This window comes from Carassius auratus, chromosome 38 (assembly GCF_003368295.1).
Source record: "Carassius auratus strain Wakin chromosome 38, ASM336829v1, whole genome shotgun sequence".
NCBI lineage: Eukaryota > Metazoa > Chordata > Actinopteri > Cypriniformes > Cyprinidae > Carassius > Carassius auratus.
Genome location: NC_039280.1, coordinates 827,310 through 849,809, shown reverse-complemented (window position 1 = coordinate 849,809; position 22,500 = coordinate 827,310). Strand labels below are relative to the sequence as shown.

Sequence of the window (22,500 nt, the reverse complement as noted above, 5' to 3'; positions counted from 1 at the left end):
AATATATTTAAAAATGTGGTGTTCTCGCTCTCTCTCTTTATTTATATATGTGTGTGTGTGTGTGTGTGTGTATATATAACTATATTACATCATTACTTATTATAAATTATAAAATGTCAACTGTCTATTTCCAATACAGCATGTAGTGAATAATAATTATTAATCATTTAGATATTAAATAAAACATATGTAAATACATCATATATTGCATTATTTTGAAATACGTTATTTCATAAAAATATATTACATTATAAGTATATTTAAATATTTGTGTGTGTGTGTGTGTGTGTGCGTATATATATATATATATATATATATATATATATATATATATATATATATATATATATATATACTTTTTTTTATAAGTGCAATATTTAATTATTATTTTAAAATATTAATTTTATTAATAAACCGGTGGACGTATTATTTCAGCTAGTCATTAAGGAAACATGTCTTATTTTTTGGTAAGCTACACAAAAAAAAATATTAATAAAGTAAAAAAAAAAAAAAAAAAGAACTTAAAAAAACTTAAGGCACTATATTTTAAAACTTAAAAATTCAAGTGAAAAAAAAGAAAAAGAAAAATACTAAAGTGAAATCCGAGAATATAAAAGTACAATCTATTTTGAAGTTTTAACAAAACTTTAACAGTATATCAGCGCTGATTTCCAGCAAATACAGCTCTAGATGATGTATCCCACAATGCATTGTGCTTGACTTGACCTTCCGTTCCCATAGTGATGAATGAAGCAGATGCAGCGAAAGTGTTTTTAACATCACCTTCACTCATCATTGACTCAGACTGGTGAAGTCACAGCAGTAAGACAGAATTGGTCTTAAAATGCAGCAAAGCGTCATGTGTTTCTGTGCAGGGTCTGAAGGACCTCGTCATTAGCACACAATGAGTGTGAGAAACGCCTCCTCACATAACAATGCTGCTGGAGGGCCGCTCAGCAAACACAGCTGGGCCCCTGAGGACCCGATGAGGGCCGTAAACCAGCTCAATCAGCTGTTCTCAATCAGGTCCTGTGTGTGGCAGGAAGGAGGCGTTGGTGAATTGCTGTAATGAAGCATGACGGATTTATTCACACATTTAATTTAGTTTGATTAGTGCGTATCTGTAGCTGTTATTACCCACAATCCTTTGTCACTGTTATTTACTCCATCCATTCATCCGTCAGGTTAATGGCTTTTATTAGTAGTCATAAACAAGCCTCAACTTTTTTATTTGATGCAGATATGTGTCAGTGTGTCGCCCATCTTGATTTGTTACTGTATTAATTCCACACGCTGAAATTCATCATTTGACTGTTTCTGCTATATTTTGGATCAAATAAGTGCAGTCTTGATGAGCTTTGACACACACACACTATAGTTATGAGAGATTTGACTCTCTTGGCAGTGTTTCGTCTGACCTTCAGGTTAATGTAAGACTGACGGATGAACTGTTTTACTACAGTAAGGTTTCAGTTTCACAGGATGTTTAGTTCTGAAAGCCTTTTCCTCCAGACTCTTACAATCTGAGTTTATATGCTGCTCGTGAAGAAAACACTCGAGTACAACTCATTACCTGCGGGAGGATCACTGAGAAGCTGACACGGGGGTGTGTGTGTGTGTGTGTGTGTGAGACAGAGAGAGAGAGAGAGAGAGAGTGTGTGTGTGTGTGTGTGTGAGAGAGAGAGAGAGAGAGAGAGAGAGAGAGAGTGTGTGTGTGTGTGTGAGAGAGAGAGAGAGAGAGAGAGAGAGAGTGTGTGTGTGTGTGAGAGAGAGAGAGAGAGAGAGAGAGAGAGTGTGTGTGTGTGAGAGAGAGAGAGAGAGAGAGAGAGAGTGTGTGTGTGTGTGTGTGCGCGCGTGTGTGTAACCTCTGATGTGTGTAACCTCTGAACACACACACACAGAGACACACACACTCTCTCTCTCATACACACATAGAGACACACTCTCACACACACACACACACACACACACACACAGAGACACACACAGACACAGACACAGAGAGACACACACACACACACACAGAGACACGCACACACACAGACACAGAGAGACACACACACACAGAGACACACACACACACACACACACAGAGACACGCACAGACACAGAGAGACACACACAGACACACACACACACACACACAGAGACACACACAGACACAGAGAGACACACACAGAGACACACACACACACACACACACATACACACAGAGACAGACACACACACACACACACACACACAGAGACACACACACAGACACAGAGAGACACACACAGAGACACACTCACACACACACACACACACATACACACAGAGACAGACACACACAAACACACAGAGACACACAGAGACACACACACACACACACAGACTAGTAAAGCTGGTTTATGTGGGTTGTGTTTCACCTGTTTCTCACATGCAGCCGTCGCTCTGATGTCATCACCGGCCAGAGCTCGTTAAAATAGATCCGCCGCTCGTATAGACGTCTGATTTGGAGATTTGTGGTGTGTGTGTGTGTGTGTATTTGTGCAGCACTGATGGTGTAAAGCACATAAACAAGATAGCCCTGTGTGTGTGTGTGTGTGTGTGCGTGTGTGTGTGTGTGGGTGTGTGTGTGTTGGTCTGGCAGTGAGGAACTAGTTCAACACTTTAATGTCAATTAACGTCAGCCACACAATTAGTGTTGGGTCCGAGCTGGCTGTATTGATTTCCCCTGCAGTTTAACTCTAGATTGATTTACACTAGTGCACACTAACTCACTCCAGTTTATTCAAACGTGCATCTGATGAAGCGCTCGCTAATGATTCTGCTTGTGCACCACATTTAATCTTGCAAATATTTACATATCCTCACAACAAGAACACACACTATATTTATTTATACATTTATACTTTTTCATAAAGGTGTTTTATACTTAAATTGTCTATGTATAGTATGAATATCTTTAATTATAAATATATATTACAGTATCTTTGAGTACATACTAGTAAAGTGTTAAATATGGATTTATATTCGTCCTGTACTAAACGTGTAAATAAGCTGTGTGTTTTGTTTGTGTTTTGCGGTGCATGTTCTTTTGATGGAGCTGAGTGGAAAGTTAAAGAGTGTGGGGATTCCTGTTTTAATGTCTCTTATTGAACTAATCAGAGAAAATGAAAGTATGAGAATGATAAAATCCTGTTGGTAGTGAATCAGTTTGTGTGGTGACAGCGCCGCGGCCGTGTGCCTGGACTCCAGTATATTTGAAATCCCTCCTAATTAAACTTAATAGAATGTAAATTTAATTTGTGAGAAAACGGCGGCCGTTCCAATCTCAGGATTGATAGGGGCCGACAGGCGGGTTAATTACTGACTTGATCTACTGAGCTCGTGACATAACTTGTGATGTGTTTAATTGGAGTGTATTGGCTGGTTGATGGAGGCTCTGATGCCCCCTATCTGCGGCGCATGTAAACATCCATCTCTCCTTCTTTTGTCCTCTGTTCTTCTGAGGGCCGAGCGGAGGGAAAGTAAAGGTGGGGCCTCGCTGTAACTGACTGATGTAAACTGCTCATTAATGAGCAGTCAGAGGCTCATAACACTTTCATTTTTCAACATTTGAAGAGCTTTTTAATTGATGGCCTCATGCCAGAGTCAGATCAGTTTGTTTTTACACAGAAATAGAGAAAAACAATAAAACTGTGTGTGTGTGTGTGCGTGCACACTTTTCTGTTATAGATTATATGTTGTTACGTTTGGTAGTGTTATATTATGTTTTCTTACCCAGTGTTATGTTACATTTTGTTGTTATGCTAAATTTTGTTTTGTTTAACCTTATGTTATGTTACGTTATTATGTTATGTTATTATTTGTTACGTTACGTTATATGTAACCCTAGTTTGTTATGTCATGTTAGATTTTATCTCATGTTATGTTGTTTTATTGTTACATGTTACGTTTTTTTACGTTATGTCATGTTATGTTTTGTTATGTTTTGTTATCCTACGTTATGTTACGTTGTGTGTTATGTTGTGTTTCGTTTCATTGTGTTGTTACTTTATGCTTTGTTTAACCCTATGTAAAGCTGACATCCTGTTGTTTTGTCATGTTTTTCTTGTATGTTGTATGTTTTGTCATTTTGTGTTGTTTTGTCACTTCGTTGTTTTGTTATGTTGCTATTTGTTCTGTTCTGTTTGATGTCTTATTATGATACGTTGTTACGTTTTGTGTTGTTACGTTACACTTTGTGTTTTGTTACGTTTTGTGTTATTTTAGGTTATGTTGTTACCTATATTGTGTTTTTTTGTTTTTCTATTATGTTTTGTTAATGTAGATATGAGCTTATGTTCTGTTCTGTTGTTTTTTGTTTTCAAGTAAACATGATAAAGACAGTTCTTTACATCTTTTATCTGTGAATTGTTGAGTGTGTGTGTGTGTGTGTGTGTGTGTGTGTGCTGGCGTGTGTGTTTGTCCATATGCGCTTGTGTACTTGCACACATGGCAGAATCTGTGGTGGATAGAGACTTGCAGCCGTCTGTGTGTGTGTGTGTGTGTGTTAATTCATTCTTACACAATAAAGCTCCATTTCATACAGTGTTTGTGCATTTGGCCCATCATAAATCAAAGGTGGCAGTGGCATTAAGTACACACTACATTAGTCAGGCTAATTAATTTTGGGACACATCCATCCATTAGTCAGTGGTCCTGTGTTTCAGGGGACAGATAGAGAGACCCTGACGGCCGCTGTCAAACCAACCATGAAAATACACACACGCACAAGTGTATCTTCACACACAGGCAAACACATCTGCGTGTTTACACACAGCTGATCTCCATCCAACAGTGTCAGACGATACACTCACACGCCTGCTGCTGGAGTCACTCTTGGAATGAAATGTAGCCAAATGACTGAATGATAGAACAATACAAACTGATAAAAACAATACACTACAGCTGACAATATCACAAACACTGACGTGGAGGGATGGATGGATGGAAAGATGGATGAAAAGATAGGTGGAGGGATGGATGGATGGAAAGATGGAAAATTGGATGAAAAGATAGGTGGAGGATGGATGGATGGATGGATGGATGGAAATATGGGTGGATGGATGGAAAGATGGATAAATGGGTGAAAAGATAGGTAGAGGGAAGGAAATATGGGTGGATGGATGGACGGATAAATTGATGAATGGATAGATGGATGGAATGATGGATGAATGGATAATTGGAAGAAAAGGAAATATGGGTGGATGGATGGATGGATATATATAAAGATGGATAAATGGATGGAAAGATAAATGAATGAATAGATAGATGGAAAGATGAATGGATTTATGGATAGACTGATGGATGGATGGATGGATAGATGGATAAATAAATAGAAAGACAGGTGGATGGATGGACAATTGGAAAAAAAGATGGATGATGAATGGATAATTGGATGAAAACGGATGAATGGATGGACAGATAAATGGATAGATGGAAAGATGGGTGGATGGACGGATAGACTGATGGATGAAGAGATGGAAAGATGGATAAATGGAGTAAAAGATAGAAGGAGGGATGGAAGGATGGAAATACAGGTAGATGGATGGATGAATAGATGAATAGATGGATCAATAATTGGATGAAATGAGAGATGGATGGAATATTAGATGAAAACAGATGGATAGACGGACAGATAAATGGATGGATGGATAGATTGAAAAATGGGTTGATGGATGGATGGAAAGATAGGTGGGTGGATGGATGGATGGATGGATGGATGAATGGATAGATGGATAGATTTAAAGATGGTTGGATGGATTACAAGGTGATGGATGGATGGATCGGTGGAAAGATAGGTGGATCGATGAATGGATGAACGTATGGATGGACGGATGGAAAGATGGATGATTGAAAAGATGGGTGGATGGATGGATGAATGGATGGATGGATGGATGTGGAATGATGAGTGGGTGGATAGCTAAATGCCTGAAAAGATAGGTGGATGGATAGGGAAAGATGGGTGGATGGATGGATAAATGGATGAAAAGATAGGTGAGTGGGAGGATGGCTGGATGGACAGATAAATAAATGAATGGATGGATGGAGGGATGTTTTTGTTTTCTGTGGTGGTTTGTTCTGTAGTTGATCAGGAAGAGTTGCGTAACGATGTGTTCATTCTCCAGCACAATGCTCCTCGTCGTTCATCGTTTGCTCCAGATAAACCCACATGATCTCTGATCTCCATCCCTCTGCGTGTTTTTATCAGTGCTAACAAAGAGCATCACACATCACGGCCTAGAGACGTGCCTTTAATCAGAGCCTAATTAAAACAGAGAGAATGAAGAACAGCCACAGACTGTTCCTCTCACAGCCTCATTAACAACAGGCCGTTTGAGCGCTGCGTGCGGAGTGGTGAGGGCTTCGCCTGGCACAGAGACCCTCACGCCATCATGACTCCATTCAGAGCGCCAGGAGTGTCCTTCTGCTGCGGCGGCACACTTCACACGCACAGATACCACAGCTCTCTCATAATCTAAGATTTCATAGCTCAAATCATTTTTATTCTGCTCTTTTCTTTTTAACCACCAACATTTTGGTTTAATTTATTTGTATTTTTATATTGCATTATTGTGTTTATTTTTATTTTGTTAGTTTATTATTTTACTTTTTATCAAATTTTTATTTTATTAAAATTTTTAATGTTCAGTTTAATTTAAAATTGTTTTATATATATTTGGGTTAGTGTTTTAAAAATTCATTTGTTTTACTTTTTATTTTATTCTTTGATATTTTTATTTCATATTATTTTATTATGTTTCTTTTAGTATATTTAAATTTATATTATTTTGTTTCTCCTGTATTATATTAATCTGTAATTATATATTTCTGTTTATTTTAAAATATATATTTTCTTTTATTATAGTTTATTTTACTTTTTGTTTTATTTACTGTTTAGTTTACTTACTATAAATTGTTTTATATATTTGTTTTATTGTTTTTATTCAATTTTATTTTATTACATTTTATTGTTTTATTTTATACTTTTATTTTTGTATTCATTTTGTTCGAGTAATTAATTAATTTAAATGTTTTTTTATTGATTTAGTTTTTTCATTGCTCTTCTGTGTGTTTGATTTAGGCTCCATTATAAACTGTTCTATCCTTCATTATCTTTAGTATCTGACATGTAGCTGCATAAGAGTTTTGTGATCAGGTCTTCATTTCAGGTTTTTCTCACACATTTATCTCAAGGCCTGCGTGATTGTCCGTTGCGTTTGCGTGTTTCTCTCGTGTCAGTGCTGGCATTTAGGCTCCTCTCACTGACTGACATTAAACACGAGCGTCCCGCTGCTCGTCCTTCATATTTAAGAGAGCCATTAAGTGGCACATTGAGGATTCATGGCCTCTCGTCTTGAACTCCTCCTGTGATTTATCTGCTGTATCGGCTTTTGTTTGAGCACAGAATGAATCCAGTGACTGCAACAGCATCTGTCGGTGTCATCATGTGCTGTAATAGCCACAGAAACATATATGTTTCTGCTGGGCTTTAGTTGTTGGTCTACAGTATTTAAACCTACTAGACAGACATGCTGTTTTAATATTCTGTAACATATAATCAGATGTTCATTCAGTTATGAAAGCATCCACTTCAAAACGGAGATTGAGACACTTTACAGTCTTTATTATCACTATAGGCTATATTTACAGTATTTATAGTATTTACATCCTTGCTATTATAGTTACTGAACTGAAACTAAAATGAAAACATGAAATAAAAACATGTTTGTTACTCAAAATAAAATAAAATAGCTGTAAGCAGCGATTCCTGGGTTCAAACATTTAAGGCATTTAGGCACATAAGGAAATAGACCTTGTGTTAACATGGCTGTAATCATGTAAAACAATGAGTTAAAATTGCATTTTTGACAAAAGAAGGTAATTTACCAAATTGACCCAAATAAAACTAACCAAAGGACAAAATTGATTGAGTGAAAAACCTAGGACTAGTTCGCTAAAGTAGGTTTTTTAACATAATTGAGAATAATTAATGAACAGTTTGATTGACACCAGTGGTTCTTGAGTCAATGTTGCTCAGCATGAAGAGCTCTATCAAATGATATGAAGATTGAGTGTATGTGTGAAAAATCGTGCAATATACAATCATTTATAAAATATTGATATTCAATATTATTATTATTGTCAAGATAATTATTGATATTCACTGTCTAGAGAATATTTTTGCAGTGATTTGGTTTCGATCAGGTGTAAAACCTAGGACTAGTTCGCAAAAGTAGGTTTTGAATATACTTCAAAATGGCGGGAAATCCGGACCTCGTAGAGCTAACTTGACTTTTTTACACTCTTTTTTAGTTTTGACCCTAGGATTTCAAAAATATCTATATTTTTGTGTCTATGAGAAACGGTCTAGCAGTTTTGCATTTTTGATCGCTGTAGCGTCCCCCATACTATATACATGTAAATACATGTATATATTTTCAATACATATAGTCATATATACATATATTTATAAATACATAATACTCACAGAGCACAAACACATATACGATGAATTATTTGACAGCACTAAAATATATATATATATATATATATATATATATATATATATATATATATATATATATATATATATATATATACTACAATAAATAACATAAACACAACAAAATTGCTTAAACTTTCAAATAAAATAGAAAAATTGCACAAATTTTTTTTTTATCTCAATTTGGAATTTAACCTAAATTAAAGTTGAAACAAAAAATAAAAACAAATATTAATAAAGACTTTAATAGTATATCAATGATACTACAATAATGCTATTTACAGCTCAATTAATATATATATATTTTTCTTAATCATGTAAATGCTTTAACAAGCATGCAATCTTCAGATTTCTGAAACGCTGCCTGTACAAAATAAATACAGAATAAAATAAAGATAAGTAAAATAAAATCACTCAAGAAAATGTAAAAGGAAAACAATATAAGAAATCTAAAAATAAACAAATAAATCAAATATAAAAATGCAAAATAAAAAATAACAAAAATAATCATGAATAAAACATTTTAATTACTTTTAATGAATTAAGATAAATATGAATGGATTGTGTGTGTGTGATTTCTGGAGGGTGTGTGTCTGATGGTGTGGAGCAGCAGAAGCTTGTCCTCTCTCCGGGGGGCTTTTGTTCCTGATTTCATGCTATCAGAGCGACAGCATGTTTCTCAGCTTCGGCCTGTCAGCCTCATAAAGGGCCTGCGCTGGGGTCACAGCTCGAGGGACGGCCGTGAAAAATCGCTCAAAACCGGACCACAAAGCCCACCCAGAACACATCAGCGCAAACACCCGTCTGTCTCAATCTAGCACTGAAAATCACAGCATTTCACTCCAGGATGGAATAAGAAATCACATTCTATATCCAGAGGAATGAGACCATCTTTAATCTTTAATGAAGATTAAACACATTTTACACCCAAACCCAGTATAATGTAATTCGCAACAAAAACACAACAATATAAAAATTTAAACTAAATGTAAATGAAAACTGACTCAAAATATTAATAAAGACTATAATAGTGCCTCTGTTGTACTATAGTAGTGATATAATTGTTTTCATTATAATGCATGTAACAGACATAAAACCTTCACATTTCTGCTGTCAAATCTGCTGAAACGCTGTCTGTGCAAAATACATAAATCTGAAATAAAATATTTAGAAAAAGTCAAATAAACTTACAATAAAAAAAATAATAATCAAAAATAAGAAATTTAAATAAAATCAGATTTAATAAAAATTTAATATTTTATGTCCAAACTACTGTACTGCAATGCAAAATCATTTCAAATATGTGTAATAAAATAAGATGAAAAGAAAAATACTTTCAAAAAACATTTAATTAAAAATAAGTACATTTTATGTCCAAACCCTTTAATGCACATTAAAACTCTTTAATAGGCATTAATGCAAAAAGCATAATGTAAAACAATGATAAAAAAATCTAAATATAAATAATTTATTCTTTTTCTCTCTGTTATAATGGTTCTATAAAATTTTTTAAGTGGTTTCTTTTTTTTTGTCTCCACCTCTTCCTGGATCTCCCGGGTTGAAGGAGGCGGATCATCTGAAGGAAACGGTCAGATAAATTAAAGGCTGTTAGTGTGAATGAAGTGTTATTGTGTTCTGCTCTATTGTAGCGGCTCCTTTCACACTGTAACACAGAAAAGCTCCGTCTCTCTCACACACACACACACACACACACACACACACACACACACACACACACACACTCAGATCAGCGCTGTGAGACTCTTCAGCTCAAGTGTTGATCTGTTAAACTCTCTAATGAGGAAGAGCAGCGGGTTCGTTCATTAAGAGTCATTATGATGCTGAAAGTGCTCTTCATTCTTCATCAGGTGTGCTTCTCATATGAGAAATCATCAATACATCAGCTGTTTATTTGTTTCACACACACCAGGCTTCATTATTTTATCAGCATTAGTGGTTTGCGGGTGTCATTAATTGTTGCTTGTTGAACTTTATTGATTGTCGGTAATGAACTCTGCTGAGACGCTCGTTAGAGGAGAGCTAATCTCTGCTTAATTGAGCGTTTGTCCCATCCTCTCTGAACCGCTGCATAATCTCATCCACACACTTATTTATCAATAAATATTTCACTCACCAGTCAAGTTGGCTGCTAAAAATTAAAGTTTCTATATATATATATCTATATATATATATATATATATATATATATATATATATATAGATATATATATAAACAGATCTTGAAGGAGAAGATTTTATGAAAGTTATTTGAATTAATAGCATTTATTTTGTTGTAAAACAAGTCCAGTTTGTGACTCTATTAATGCATTGTTTGCTTATTCATTTATTACAGATGTTTTCAAAATTATTATTGGAGAAAGAACTGAAAAAAAGAGTATAAAATACAAGATTAGTTCTTTTGATTTCACTAATTTATTTTCCTTCACCTATAAATAAATAGTAAAAATATTTAATTCACAATTTGTGTGGCTTCAGAAGATATTTAGAAATATGAACTGAACAAATTTATATCAGTCAATTCTGCTTCATGATATTTCTAAATCAAACCCAGTGTCTATTTCTTTTTTTTTTTGGTAAATATTTTTTTTTTTCTATTTTCAGGGAATACTGGAAAAAAATTTGAACATAAATATTTAACAGTATTCCTCTTTTGATTTTATTTACTTTCATATTATAGTTTTATTTTAATTCTCTCACCCACCTTCAAAACATTAAGATAAAATAAAAATAAAATATTTTTTCAAAATAAATAATATAATACGTTTAATGCAGTTTTTTATGTCTTCAGAAGTGTAGAGACCGTATCAGATCACTTCTGTGAATCAGATGGAGTGTGTTTGAGATGTGTGATGTGAAGGAGCCGGGTCAGAATCAGTCAGGAGTGTGTGACGCTCATATCTCCACTGACTGAACAGACATTAACCAGTCTGTTGACCATCTGTGCTGCCTGGTTTCACAGATCTGCATGAACAGCAGGGAGTGTGTGTGTGTGTGTGTGTGTGTACAGGTGGATGAGTGTGTAAAACAATGAATCCTTTAACTCACTTAAACCAGTGGACACACACCCATTACTAACACAACACACATTTACAATGAAGCATCTGCTCACTCCGTCCAGTCAAGAAGCCTGTTCTTTAGCTATTGTGTCTCTGTATGTATGTGTGTGTGTGTGTGTGTGTGTGTGTGTGTGTGTGTGAGAAAGAGTGCATGGGTGTTGGTTAGTGTGCGTTTGTGTGTCTCGGTGAGTGTGTGTGTGTGTGTGTGTGTGAACTTAGTTTGTAAGTGTTGGTCTGTTTGTGTGTGTGTGTGTGTGTGTGTGTCTATGTAGTGGTCAGTGTGTGTGTGTAGGGTGGTCAAGTCACCTTTATTTATATAGCATTTTAAACAAAATATATTGCATCAAAGCAACTGAACAACATTAATTAAGAGAACCAAAGAATGGAGAAGAAAACCTTGGGAGAAACCAGGCTCAGTTGGGGTCAGTTCTCCTCTGACCAGACGAAACCAGTAGTTCAATTCCAGGCTGCAGCAAAGTCAGATTGTGCAGAAGAATCATCTGTTTCCTGTGGTCTTGTCCTGGTGCTCCTCTGAGACAAGGTCTTTACAGGGGATCTGTATCTGGGGCTCTAGTTGTCCTGGTCTCCGCTGTCTTTCAGGTCAGTAGAGGTCCTTTCTAGGTGCTGATCCACCATCTGGTCTGGATACGTACTGGATCCGGGTGACTGCAGTGACCCTCTGATCTGGACACAGACTGGATCTCGTGGCCACGGTGACCTCGGAACAAGAGAGAAACAGACAAATATTAGCGTAGATGCCGTTCTTCTAATGATGTAGCAAGTACATCGGGTGTTATGTGAAGTGTTTCCGGTTCCGGTTTACCTAATTAATGCAGCCTAAAAATCCTTTAACGGATTTGGATATTAAAAGCATATTAGTATGTTATGTGTATGCCAGGTTAAAGAGATGGGTCTTTAATCTAGATTTAAACTGCAAGAGTGTGTCTGCCTCCCGAACAATGTTAGGTAGGTTATTCCAGAGTTTAGGAGCCAAATAGGAAAAGGATCTGCCGCCCGCAGTTGATTTTGATATTCTAGGTATTATCAAATTGCCTGAGTTTTGAGAACGTAGCGGACGTAGAGGAGTATAATGTAAAAGGAGCTCATTCAAATACTGAGGTGCTAAACCATTCAGGGCTTTATAAGTAATAAGCAATATTTTAAAATCTATACGATGTTTGATAGGGAGCCAGTGCAGTGTGGACAGGACCGGGCTAATATGGTCATACTTCCTGGTTCTAGTAAGAACTCTTGTTTACCAAGCGTGCAGAACAACCACCCAATAAAGCATTACAATAGTCTAACCTTGAAGTCATAAATGCATGGATTAACATTTCTGCATTTGACATTGAGAGCATAGGCCGTAATTTAGATATATTTTTGAGATGGAAAAATGCAGTTTTACAAATGCTAGAAACGTGGCTTTCTAAGGAAAGATTGCGATCAAGTAGCACACCTAGGTTCCTAACTGATGACGAAGAATTGACAGAGCAACCATCAAGTCTTAGACAGTGTTCTAGGTTATTACAAGCAGAGTTTTTAGGCCCTATGATTAACACCTCTGTTTTTTCTGAATTTAGCAGTAAGAAATTACTCGTCATCCAGTTTTTTATATCGACTATGCATTCCATTAGTTTTTAAAATTGGTGTGTTTCACCGGGCTGCGAGGAAATATAGAGCTGCGTATCATCAGCATAACAGTGAAAGCTAACACCATGTTTCCTGATAATATCTCCCAAGGGTAACATATAAAGCGTGAAGAGTAGCGGCCCTAGTACTGAGCCTTGAGGTACTCCATACAATCCTCACAGATACTCGAAGAAGGAATATAATTGTGAGGATGAGGTTGTCAGTGTGTGTGTGTTTGTCAGAATGTGTCACTGAGTGTGTGTATGTATGTATGGTTGTCTGTCTGTGTGTGTGTGTGTGTGTGTGTGTTGGTCAGTGTGTGTCATTGTATGTGATCTGTGTGTGTGTGTGTGTGTTGGTCCTCTCTCTCTCTCTCTCTCTCTCTCTTTCTCTCTCTCCCGCTCTCTCTCTCTCTGGGTGTGTCTGTGCCCCCAGTGCTGGAAGGTCATGGGGGTCAAAGTGATGAATTTTTATGGGTCTGTTCCTTGTGTTTCAGGCCTGTTCTATTCTCCTTGCGCTGCACTGATTCTCAAAGACTTTCAGGCCGGCCAATTTGTCCTGCAGGGCTCTAGAGAATGGCCCATTTGAGTGGTTAAATACCAGAGGGGCGAACACACACACAGCTCCTCTCTCGCATCCCACAATGATTTGTGGCCCGTCCATTATCTGCGGCAGAGAACAAATGTGCTCGGCCGGGCCCGACGGTATCGGAGGCCCTTGGCCCTACTGCCCATTGTTTTAGAGAGATTTCCCAGATGTTGAGATGGCCAAGATAAATAGATGGCTTTATCCTCTCTCTGCCACACCTCTTTATCTGCCCTCGTCTCTTTTCAGCGCACGGACCCCCTACATTGAGCTTCTCCACCGCAGGGGCTGATGGGAAAGGATGCGTGTGGGATTTTCAGAGTGTTAAAGTTAAATGATCTCATAAAAACAAGCACACATGGAGCTCACTGTAATGCATGTAATATACAGCAGTGTTAAAGGGACAACCAAAATTAAAATCCTGTCATTTACTTATAATTTGAAGAAAGTTGTTAACCATACAGTTGAAGGTGGCCCTTGACTTCAGTTATATTTTTTCCACATTATGGAGGTCAATGGGAACCGTCAACAAATATATTTTGAAAAACAATGTAGGTTTGGAAGTACACAAGGGTTAGTGGTGATAGAATTTAGATTTTTCAGTGAACTGTCCAAAAATGTGCATCATCGTTTTCGTCAAAAACTTTTTTTTTTCTACGAAAGATAACCAAGGTTTATACAACAGCGATGTACTAAAGAAATTGTGTTCTTCCTTTGCATTTTCACGTACAGACAACTTTGTTGTCAAAAAGATCCCTGTTCAAACTGATCTGCGAAAATTACTAAAAGCTCTGCATTATGTATGCCAGGCCAGTAGGTGGCGATGTCACTTTGTAAAAAACACACTGTGTGCACATGCACAAAAATAATACATTATATATATATATATATATATATATATATATATATATATATATATATATATATATATATATATATATAATATTAAAATCATACAGAAAAAATATATGAGATAAAAATTATAAAAATATACAAAGCTAATTAAAAGTTGTAAAAAAGTAATTACATTTTTAAAATATAAATAATTACATTTTATATAAATATATAAATAATACATAAATTTAATTAAATTAAATAAATAATATAAATAATTTTTCAATATAAATGTTGTGTATTATATTTAATTTAATATAAATTACATATATAAACAATGTTTCATGTATAATATAAATTAAATTGTAGCTCAAGTGGTAGAGCATTGCGTTAGCAGCGTAAGGTTATGGGTTCGATTCCCAGGGAACGCATGTTAGGTAAAAACTGTTAGCCTGAATGCACTGTAAGTCACTTTGGGTAAAAGCGTCTGCTAAATGCATACATTTATTTATTCATAAATTATATAATTAATCCTAGTTTACTAGCTAATCTTCATTTCACATTTTCTTCTGGAAATGCTGGAGATGTTCTGGTCAATATTAGAATAAAGGCTTAATCTGTAAATGTGGCACTTTTTGTGCATTTTCATCTCCCAGTGTCTCTCATTTTGGCTGTTTTTCTCCAGCTCTGTCCTCAGTTGCTCATTTTCTGGGCTGTGATGGCAGTGCTGTAGAATTATGGGATAGAAATCAATAGTGTCAGGATTGAGTGATCAGGGAAAGTTTTAGTGCTGTGGACTCAAGGCTTCATCAACACGTCTCCTGAACCCCGAGCACACGACTCACTTTACTGCGCTCCGGATTAATGGCCTCCAGCAGAGCATCATGGGATTGGCCTGAACACACGGGGCTTGTTGTAGGATGTAGTAACTTTTGTGCCACATTTTTCTGACTCTGTCACATTCACTGTCTGGATGTGAAGCTGAAAGCTGATGCACGTGAGATCCCCAGAAATTACACACCTGAATGTTTGTTTATTTGTCTTATAAAACTTTGTAATTATAATAGAATTACTTGTATTGTTTTTTTTTAGATTTTATATTATTTAATATAAATAAATGTACTTTAGATTTTATGTAATATAAAATTGTATATTTAATTTAATATATTTAATATTATATTATATTTCATATTAAAACAACAACAATAATAACACATGTTATTGATATTATTATTATTAATAACAATATTATATATTTTTAGTTGAAAATATATTTATTTTATATTTTACAGATTATATTTTTTATAATATTCTATATATTTTACATATTTTTTTCCTGTCCTCTTTATAGATGTTGTTTCCTCTGCACTGATTGGCTCTCAGTGTTTATTATCTCGTCCTGGAGTATGAATTGAATGTTAATGTGATTTGAGTCGAGGTCAGTGAGAGAGCGCTCAGATTGAGTTTATGCAGGCTTCTGAAGTCACATGACCCGCGGCGTCCAATCACAGGCCTGTACTCAGGTCAGCCTCAGTTTGTGTTGATGCACCTGGTGTGTAATCAAGATCACGGGCTTTAATTAGTGATATGTTTTAATGAGCTGCAGCAGAACACATGATGAGATGAATCTGATCAGTCACTGTCAGTGAACACATGATCAATCAATCCGTCTCTGACTCTGTGTTTGATTGATTACTGTAGTGATGCGATTGGAATAAAGTACTTTACCAGGACTGTATCGTAGTATCACCACAGTACATTATAAAAGAGTAGACAGAGATATGAATGCCAGTGTCTATAAATTGTCTATATTTTCATACAATTAAATATATTATCAATTATATACATTTTTATATTATATATATAATTATATTTATATTTTATATTATTTAAATTTTTATTATTTTACATAATGTCATCAATATATCTGTATCTGTTTGAAATGTAAAGGATGAAAAAATATCTAATATTAGATACATAAAAAGTTAGTTTTTACTTAAAAATTGACATTTGAAATCCAAAGGAAACAATTTTTTTGTATTTATTTTATGTAAGCACTAATCATAAAAAAAATATATATATATATATATATATATATATATAATATTATTATTATTATTATTATTATTATTTATTTTTTTTGACAGTTGAAATTAAAATGTAAACATTACCCATTTCTGTGTAATTCCTGATTGGTCAGTAATATCATTCTGTGCTTTAGTATTATCCATCTAATGACTTTGAACTGTATTAATATAAAGATCACGCGCATTCAGGCGGTCGGCTGATTTCATATCGTCTGAATCCCGGTGGTTTCTCAAGTCCATCTGAATATGAATGTTTTCTGAACTCTACAGTAAGATGCTTTTCTGTCGAGTTTCTGCTTGAACGACTTTCAATCTCTGCAGCAGTGTTTGAGTTTTTCCTTCTTCTTGAGAAAAATCAGAAGTGAATAAATGTTGTGGCTCCTGAGGGCCGCTCTCACTGTCTCTGGCTCCTTTGAGCTGTTTTTCCAGAGCTATTCATTACAAAATCAGCTTAATGAGAGCAAAGCGCATTAGTGCTCCGCTGCAAATGACTGAAAGATGGAGCGATTTGTTGGCTCTTTAGAGAGCAGCTTAAGCCAAAGCTGTTTGTTCTGATCCTCGGCTCTCTGACATTTCCCTCCGAAGGGGTTTTCCTGCCGGCTTTTATTGGCTTGACCTGATTAGCTAATCTGTGCTTTGAATTTCAATGGCTTCTCGGGCCGGGAACCGGATTACCTCATTCAGCGGTCCTCAAACACAGATGGCCGAATGTTTAACCGATTGTTAAAAGAGTCGACAAAAGGGACTTTAGCGGAGCACACAGTCTTTAAGCTCAGTGCATGCAGAGGAAGAAAGAGAGATGCTGCAGATGTTGTGATGCTGATATTAAATCGATCTCATCTCTTCTTCTTCTTCTTCTCCTCAGAGTCTGTGCTCGACCGCTAGCATGCAGACGGTCAGATCCACTGACACCAATGAAGTGGACAAACTCATCTTCAGAGAGTCAGACAATGACCACAAGGTGAAGCCTTGCACTGCTTCATCTAGTCCTCAGACATATGTGTTCAACCAGTAGGTTTTTGATTCATTTAACACATCCTTGATGAATAAAAGAAGTCTTTTTTTTTTTTGTGGTCCACAATTTTGAACCAGAGACAATGTCATACACTTTATTTATAATATCATGTCTCATTGGTAAAGGTTGTTCACTGATGTGTGTTCTCATAGGTCGTCCTCCAGCTGGAGAAGAAGTTATTTAACTACATTAACCAGGACGTTTTCCGGGAAAACAATGGAACGCAGGTAAGAGACTCGTTCCTGTTTAAATGTCTCATAACCGGGTGAATGTTTGACTTCTGTGTTCCTGAAAGAGACGCTTTGATGGAGAGCAGCTGCGGAGCGTAATGAACTTTATGAATTAAGATGATTAGCGGCACACTGGATGTGATTGTGGATACAGATGTTAGGGCAGAGTATGATGGAGAGGTCAGATCTGATTTCAGCGCTTATAAAGAGATGCATTCACAAAATACATTCCATTTCCATGCAGCATTTCAGTTAAGTACAGTTATTGGAAAATAAATAAATAAATATTAAGTAAAAATGGAAACAAAAACGTAAAATTAATCAAAATATATAAAAAAAAGTTTATAAAAAAAAAAAATGTTATTTGAAAATTTTTTCCTATTAAACCAAAATATATAAAAATAAATTTTATATAAAAAATAATAAAATTTATAAGTTATTTGAAAAATGTTGATTTCCTATTAAACCAAAAATATATAAAAATACATTTTACATAAAAAAATAAAATTAATAAGTTATTTGAAAAATTTAGATTTCCTATTAAACCAAAATATATAAAAATAAATTGTATAAAAAAATAAAATTAATAAGTTTTTTTGAAAAATTTAGATTTCCTATTAAACCAAAATATATAAAAATTAATTGTATAAAAAAAATATAAAAATTAAATTAATAAGTTATTTGAAAAATGTTTAGTTCCTGTCAAACTCTAATGCTACTAATAATTGCCGCTAGTTATCAGTCTTTGGCCAAATTAAACTGATGCCAGCATAAATAGCTGACAAGCTCTCGAGCTGAAAAACTAATTTAATTACAAAACACACACCTTTAAGCTGCTTTAAATGTTTTCATGTGATCAAAGTGTGTTTGCGTCGTGTTTTGGATTTTCTGTTTATTGCACACTAAGTTTCTTCTAAAGCAAAAACATTAATGAAATAATCATAGAATTTACTAAATGTTTTTAAGGTAAGTAGTTGCAATCAATTTATTTTAGCCACATTTAAATACATTTATTTGACTAACTTTCAAAAAACAAATTAGGGATGCACTATGAAAATTTCCTCCGATACCGATAAACTATCATTACATTTTTTAATATATAGCATCATCATTAAAAGCCACATCCCAAACATTTCAACATAAGCAGCTTAGTTTGAACAATGTACGTTTTAAAAATAATTTTACTCTCCCATTACCAAATTTTGTCAAATTACTAAAACACTTATGAGTAAATAAAATAATGCATACATTGGATTGCTCCATTGTAGATGCACTCAGTGCACGCACGAAACACTGGAGCACAAAGATTCAACAACAGTGTGCATCTGAAGTCTCTGAAGGAATTAATGCATTAAGATATTGGACAGATTATTTATCGGGCCGATACTGATAACAGAAAAACCTTGCATTTATCAACCGATACCGATAAATGTTGACCGATATGTCATGCATCCCTAAAATAAATAGTTTGCATCCACTTAACTTATTTATTTTTTAGCATTTTTTCAGTGTACTCACAGTACTAATACAACAACTTCATAACTTGGTTTCTTGAGTAATGCAGACGTGCACTTGCCAGACGCATCAATCGGTTTGGAGCATCTTGTGCATGATGTGCATTAAAACTTTACACTTAAATGCTTCTCAAGACCTTACGTTTATCTACTTCCACAGACGTACGTCTAGCTTTTATTGCATTTAAAAATAAAATAACTATATGAACGGGCTCTCAAAAGGTGTTAACGTCGTTTCTTTCAGTGCATGCGAAACACAATTCACTTCAACAGTTAATGATCTTGTTTCTCAGATTTAAACAGTCTGAATGTGCAGCTGGTGTATGTTGATTCCAGTCATTCATGCACTGATTTACAACTTTTTTGTATTTTCCATTTTCATTTTAAATGTAATAAAATTTTAGTAATTTTGTGTTTTTATAGGTTTTTTTATTTATTTATTTTTTAGTTTTAGTAATCAGATTAAACTAAATAAACAAGAGGTAGCTGAAATATATTTTTACATTATTTTGAGAATTAGTTTTTATTGTTTTCAGTTTTCCTTTTAATTAATTTAGTTCAGTTGTTCAGTTAAACAGTATAAAAAGTTTTTATATATTAATTAATATATTAACATTTTTCATATACATTTTAATTAAGGTTTTAGTGATTTTGTTTTTATTCATTTTTTTATTTTTTTTATTAGTTGTGTGTGTGTGTGTTATTTTTTTATTTCAGTTTCAGTGTTAATTTTGACTGTCAAGTTAAACTAAATTAAAAAGAGTAGTTGAAATATATAGCTGAAATAAATTGTTATTTTTGTTTATTTCAGCTAATGTTTGTTTTTCAGATGTGAAATAAGATCATAATCTGACAGTATGAGAGGAGTGAGGATTGTTTTCTGTCTGTCTGTTTATTCTTTCTTAAAATTACCAAGAGAATCATTAACAGGAGCATAAAGGAGCTGAAATCATTAGTGTGTGCGTGTGTGTGTGTGTGTGTGTGTGATGGATGTCCTGATGGCACATGAGAGATAATCTGATGGTCATGCTCTACTTAAACACGTCTCATGATCTCTGGAAAACAAACTGCCTCCAGAACGACGGATGTTCCTCCCGCTCCTCGACTCCAGCATCCTTCATCAGCGACTAGAGTTGTACCAGCTTGACAGGAATTTAATTCGAGGCAGCTCTCGAAAATAATTATTGTATTTTGAAAGGAGTAATCATTGGTCAGGACATGATTGAATACGTCCATGCCTATTGACTTTTGCCATGATTAATAGGTTTGTTTAGTCGATATAGCCATCGAAATTGTATAATTAATTATCCAGGCGGCTGTCAGGCGGCGAGGATGGAGCGCTCTGATGAGGATTTGGGAAGATTAAATTTTCCGCAGGACCCATGTGTGTGTGTGTGTGTGTGTGTGAGAGAGAGAGAGAGAGAGACGCCTCCATCCCACTAACTCTCATTGATTTTGCTTCAGTGTCTCTTTATTGAAACTTTATCAGGTGAATCCGAGAGGAATCTGGAGCGGGTGATGAACTTCTCCGTCTGCGCTCGTCATGCGGGCCGCGTACACGCTCTACATCGCTCAAACCGCAGTTTTTAAGAGTCCCAATAAATAAATAAATAACGCGAGGCTCTCATCCGACACGCGCCATATTTCAGCTGTCGTTCCCTCCGAGGCGTCGCTGATCAAAGACTCGAGGAAACGCCGCGCGCATGAGAATCTGCTCACATCACAGTCTGATATTGGACTCAGATCTGCGTTTTCTGTACATTATTACAGTTCGAGGTCAGATTTCACTTGTAAAGTGGGGTTTATTGATATGATGTTTCACATGATACAGATTCATTCACAGCAGAGACTAAATAACAGCATCAAAGACGCAAAGATTCAGTCATTTCAGTTCTTTACTGAAGATTATATAGACTCAAATAAATTTGTTGACTTTGTAAAGCGCAAGACCTAAAATGCAAGAGAAAGAAAACTTAAGAAGGCTAGAAATGCACAAGATGCACAATCTGTTCCTCTGTTCTTCGGTTACAAGCTTCAGAAATGTGAGCACCAAAACTGCAATGAATGTAAAACCAGTTTATTGCAATATTTCTGAGTGAAGCTGCTCGTGTCGAGGCTGTAGTTTGTGAGCATTGATGATATGTTAGTGAGAGATGAATGCTGCACTCAAAATAATGCATTTGTCATAAATAGTGTGAAAAAATACAGCTGCTGCGCTGAAATAAAGTGAGTGGAGTAAAACCCAAATGAAAGCACCTCTCACCCTGCTCTTATCGATGGCCTTTAATGGCATCAGCTGTTGTCAGAGCTCTTATTTGAGCGAACATAAATCAATGCTCGATTACGGCAGGAGACGCCGATCGGATCTGTGATTTAGCACCGTCTGCGTTTATTGGGCTGAGGTGGTGTTTTGGAGGAGTTTGTATTTATTTATTTTGGTCTGCTTCACAAGGTCACTGGCGCTGATGGATCACGAGCGGTATGAGACGGGTTTTACTGCTGACCCACCAGAGCAGCAAATCACTCCGATTAATTGACCCCCGTGAAATGTAATGTGAAATTTCAGCTCGTGGGTCTCTAGCTCCTAAATGAAGTACTCAACACACACACACACACACACACACATACACACACACGCACGTAAACACACATGTGTCATAGCTGTACTGTGACTTTAACTTTTCACTGAGAACAGCGGTAGAATTAAAATTTCATCAAATACACACACACAAATATATATATGTAGAGAGAGAGAGAGATGGGTAGATTACTTACAAATGTAATGTAATTATTATCTGTTACGGATTACAAATGATATGTTTAAAATTCCTTTATGTAATTCATATTATTCATTTTATGTAATGTATTTTGATTACTGGATTACTAAACCCCTCCTCAATTTCACATCCTCTCTCCTCGATGTCGCTCTGCATGGGCGCTCTCAGAAATACGTCAACAACTAGACTTTATCGGCCGATAATATCGGTGCCGATATT

General features: G+C 35.4%; 1 protein-coding gene across 1 annotated transcript in view; it reads left to right on the top strand.

Moving 5' to 3' along the window:
• Positions 1 to 22,500, top strand: part of inpp5a (inositol polyphosphate-5-phosphatase A) — a 117,990-nt gene that overhangs the window by 76,153 nt on the left and 19,337 nt on the right. Inside the window, exons 10-11 of the mRNA XM_026223355.1 lie at positions 17,611 to 17,706; positions 17,913 to 17,987. Of these exons, the coding sequence (XP_026079140.1) occupies positions 17,611 to 17,706; positions 17,913 to 17,987 (171 nt within the window). The remainder of the gene's footprint in view (positions 1 to 17,610; positions 17,707 to 17,912; positions 17,988 to 22,500) is intronic.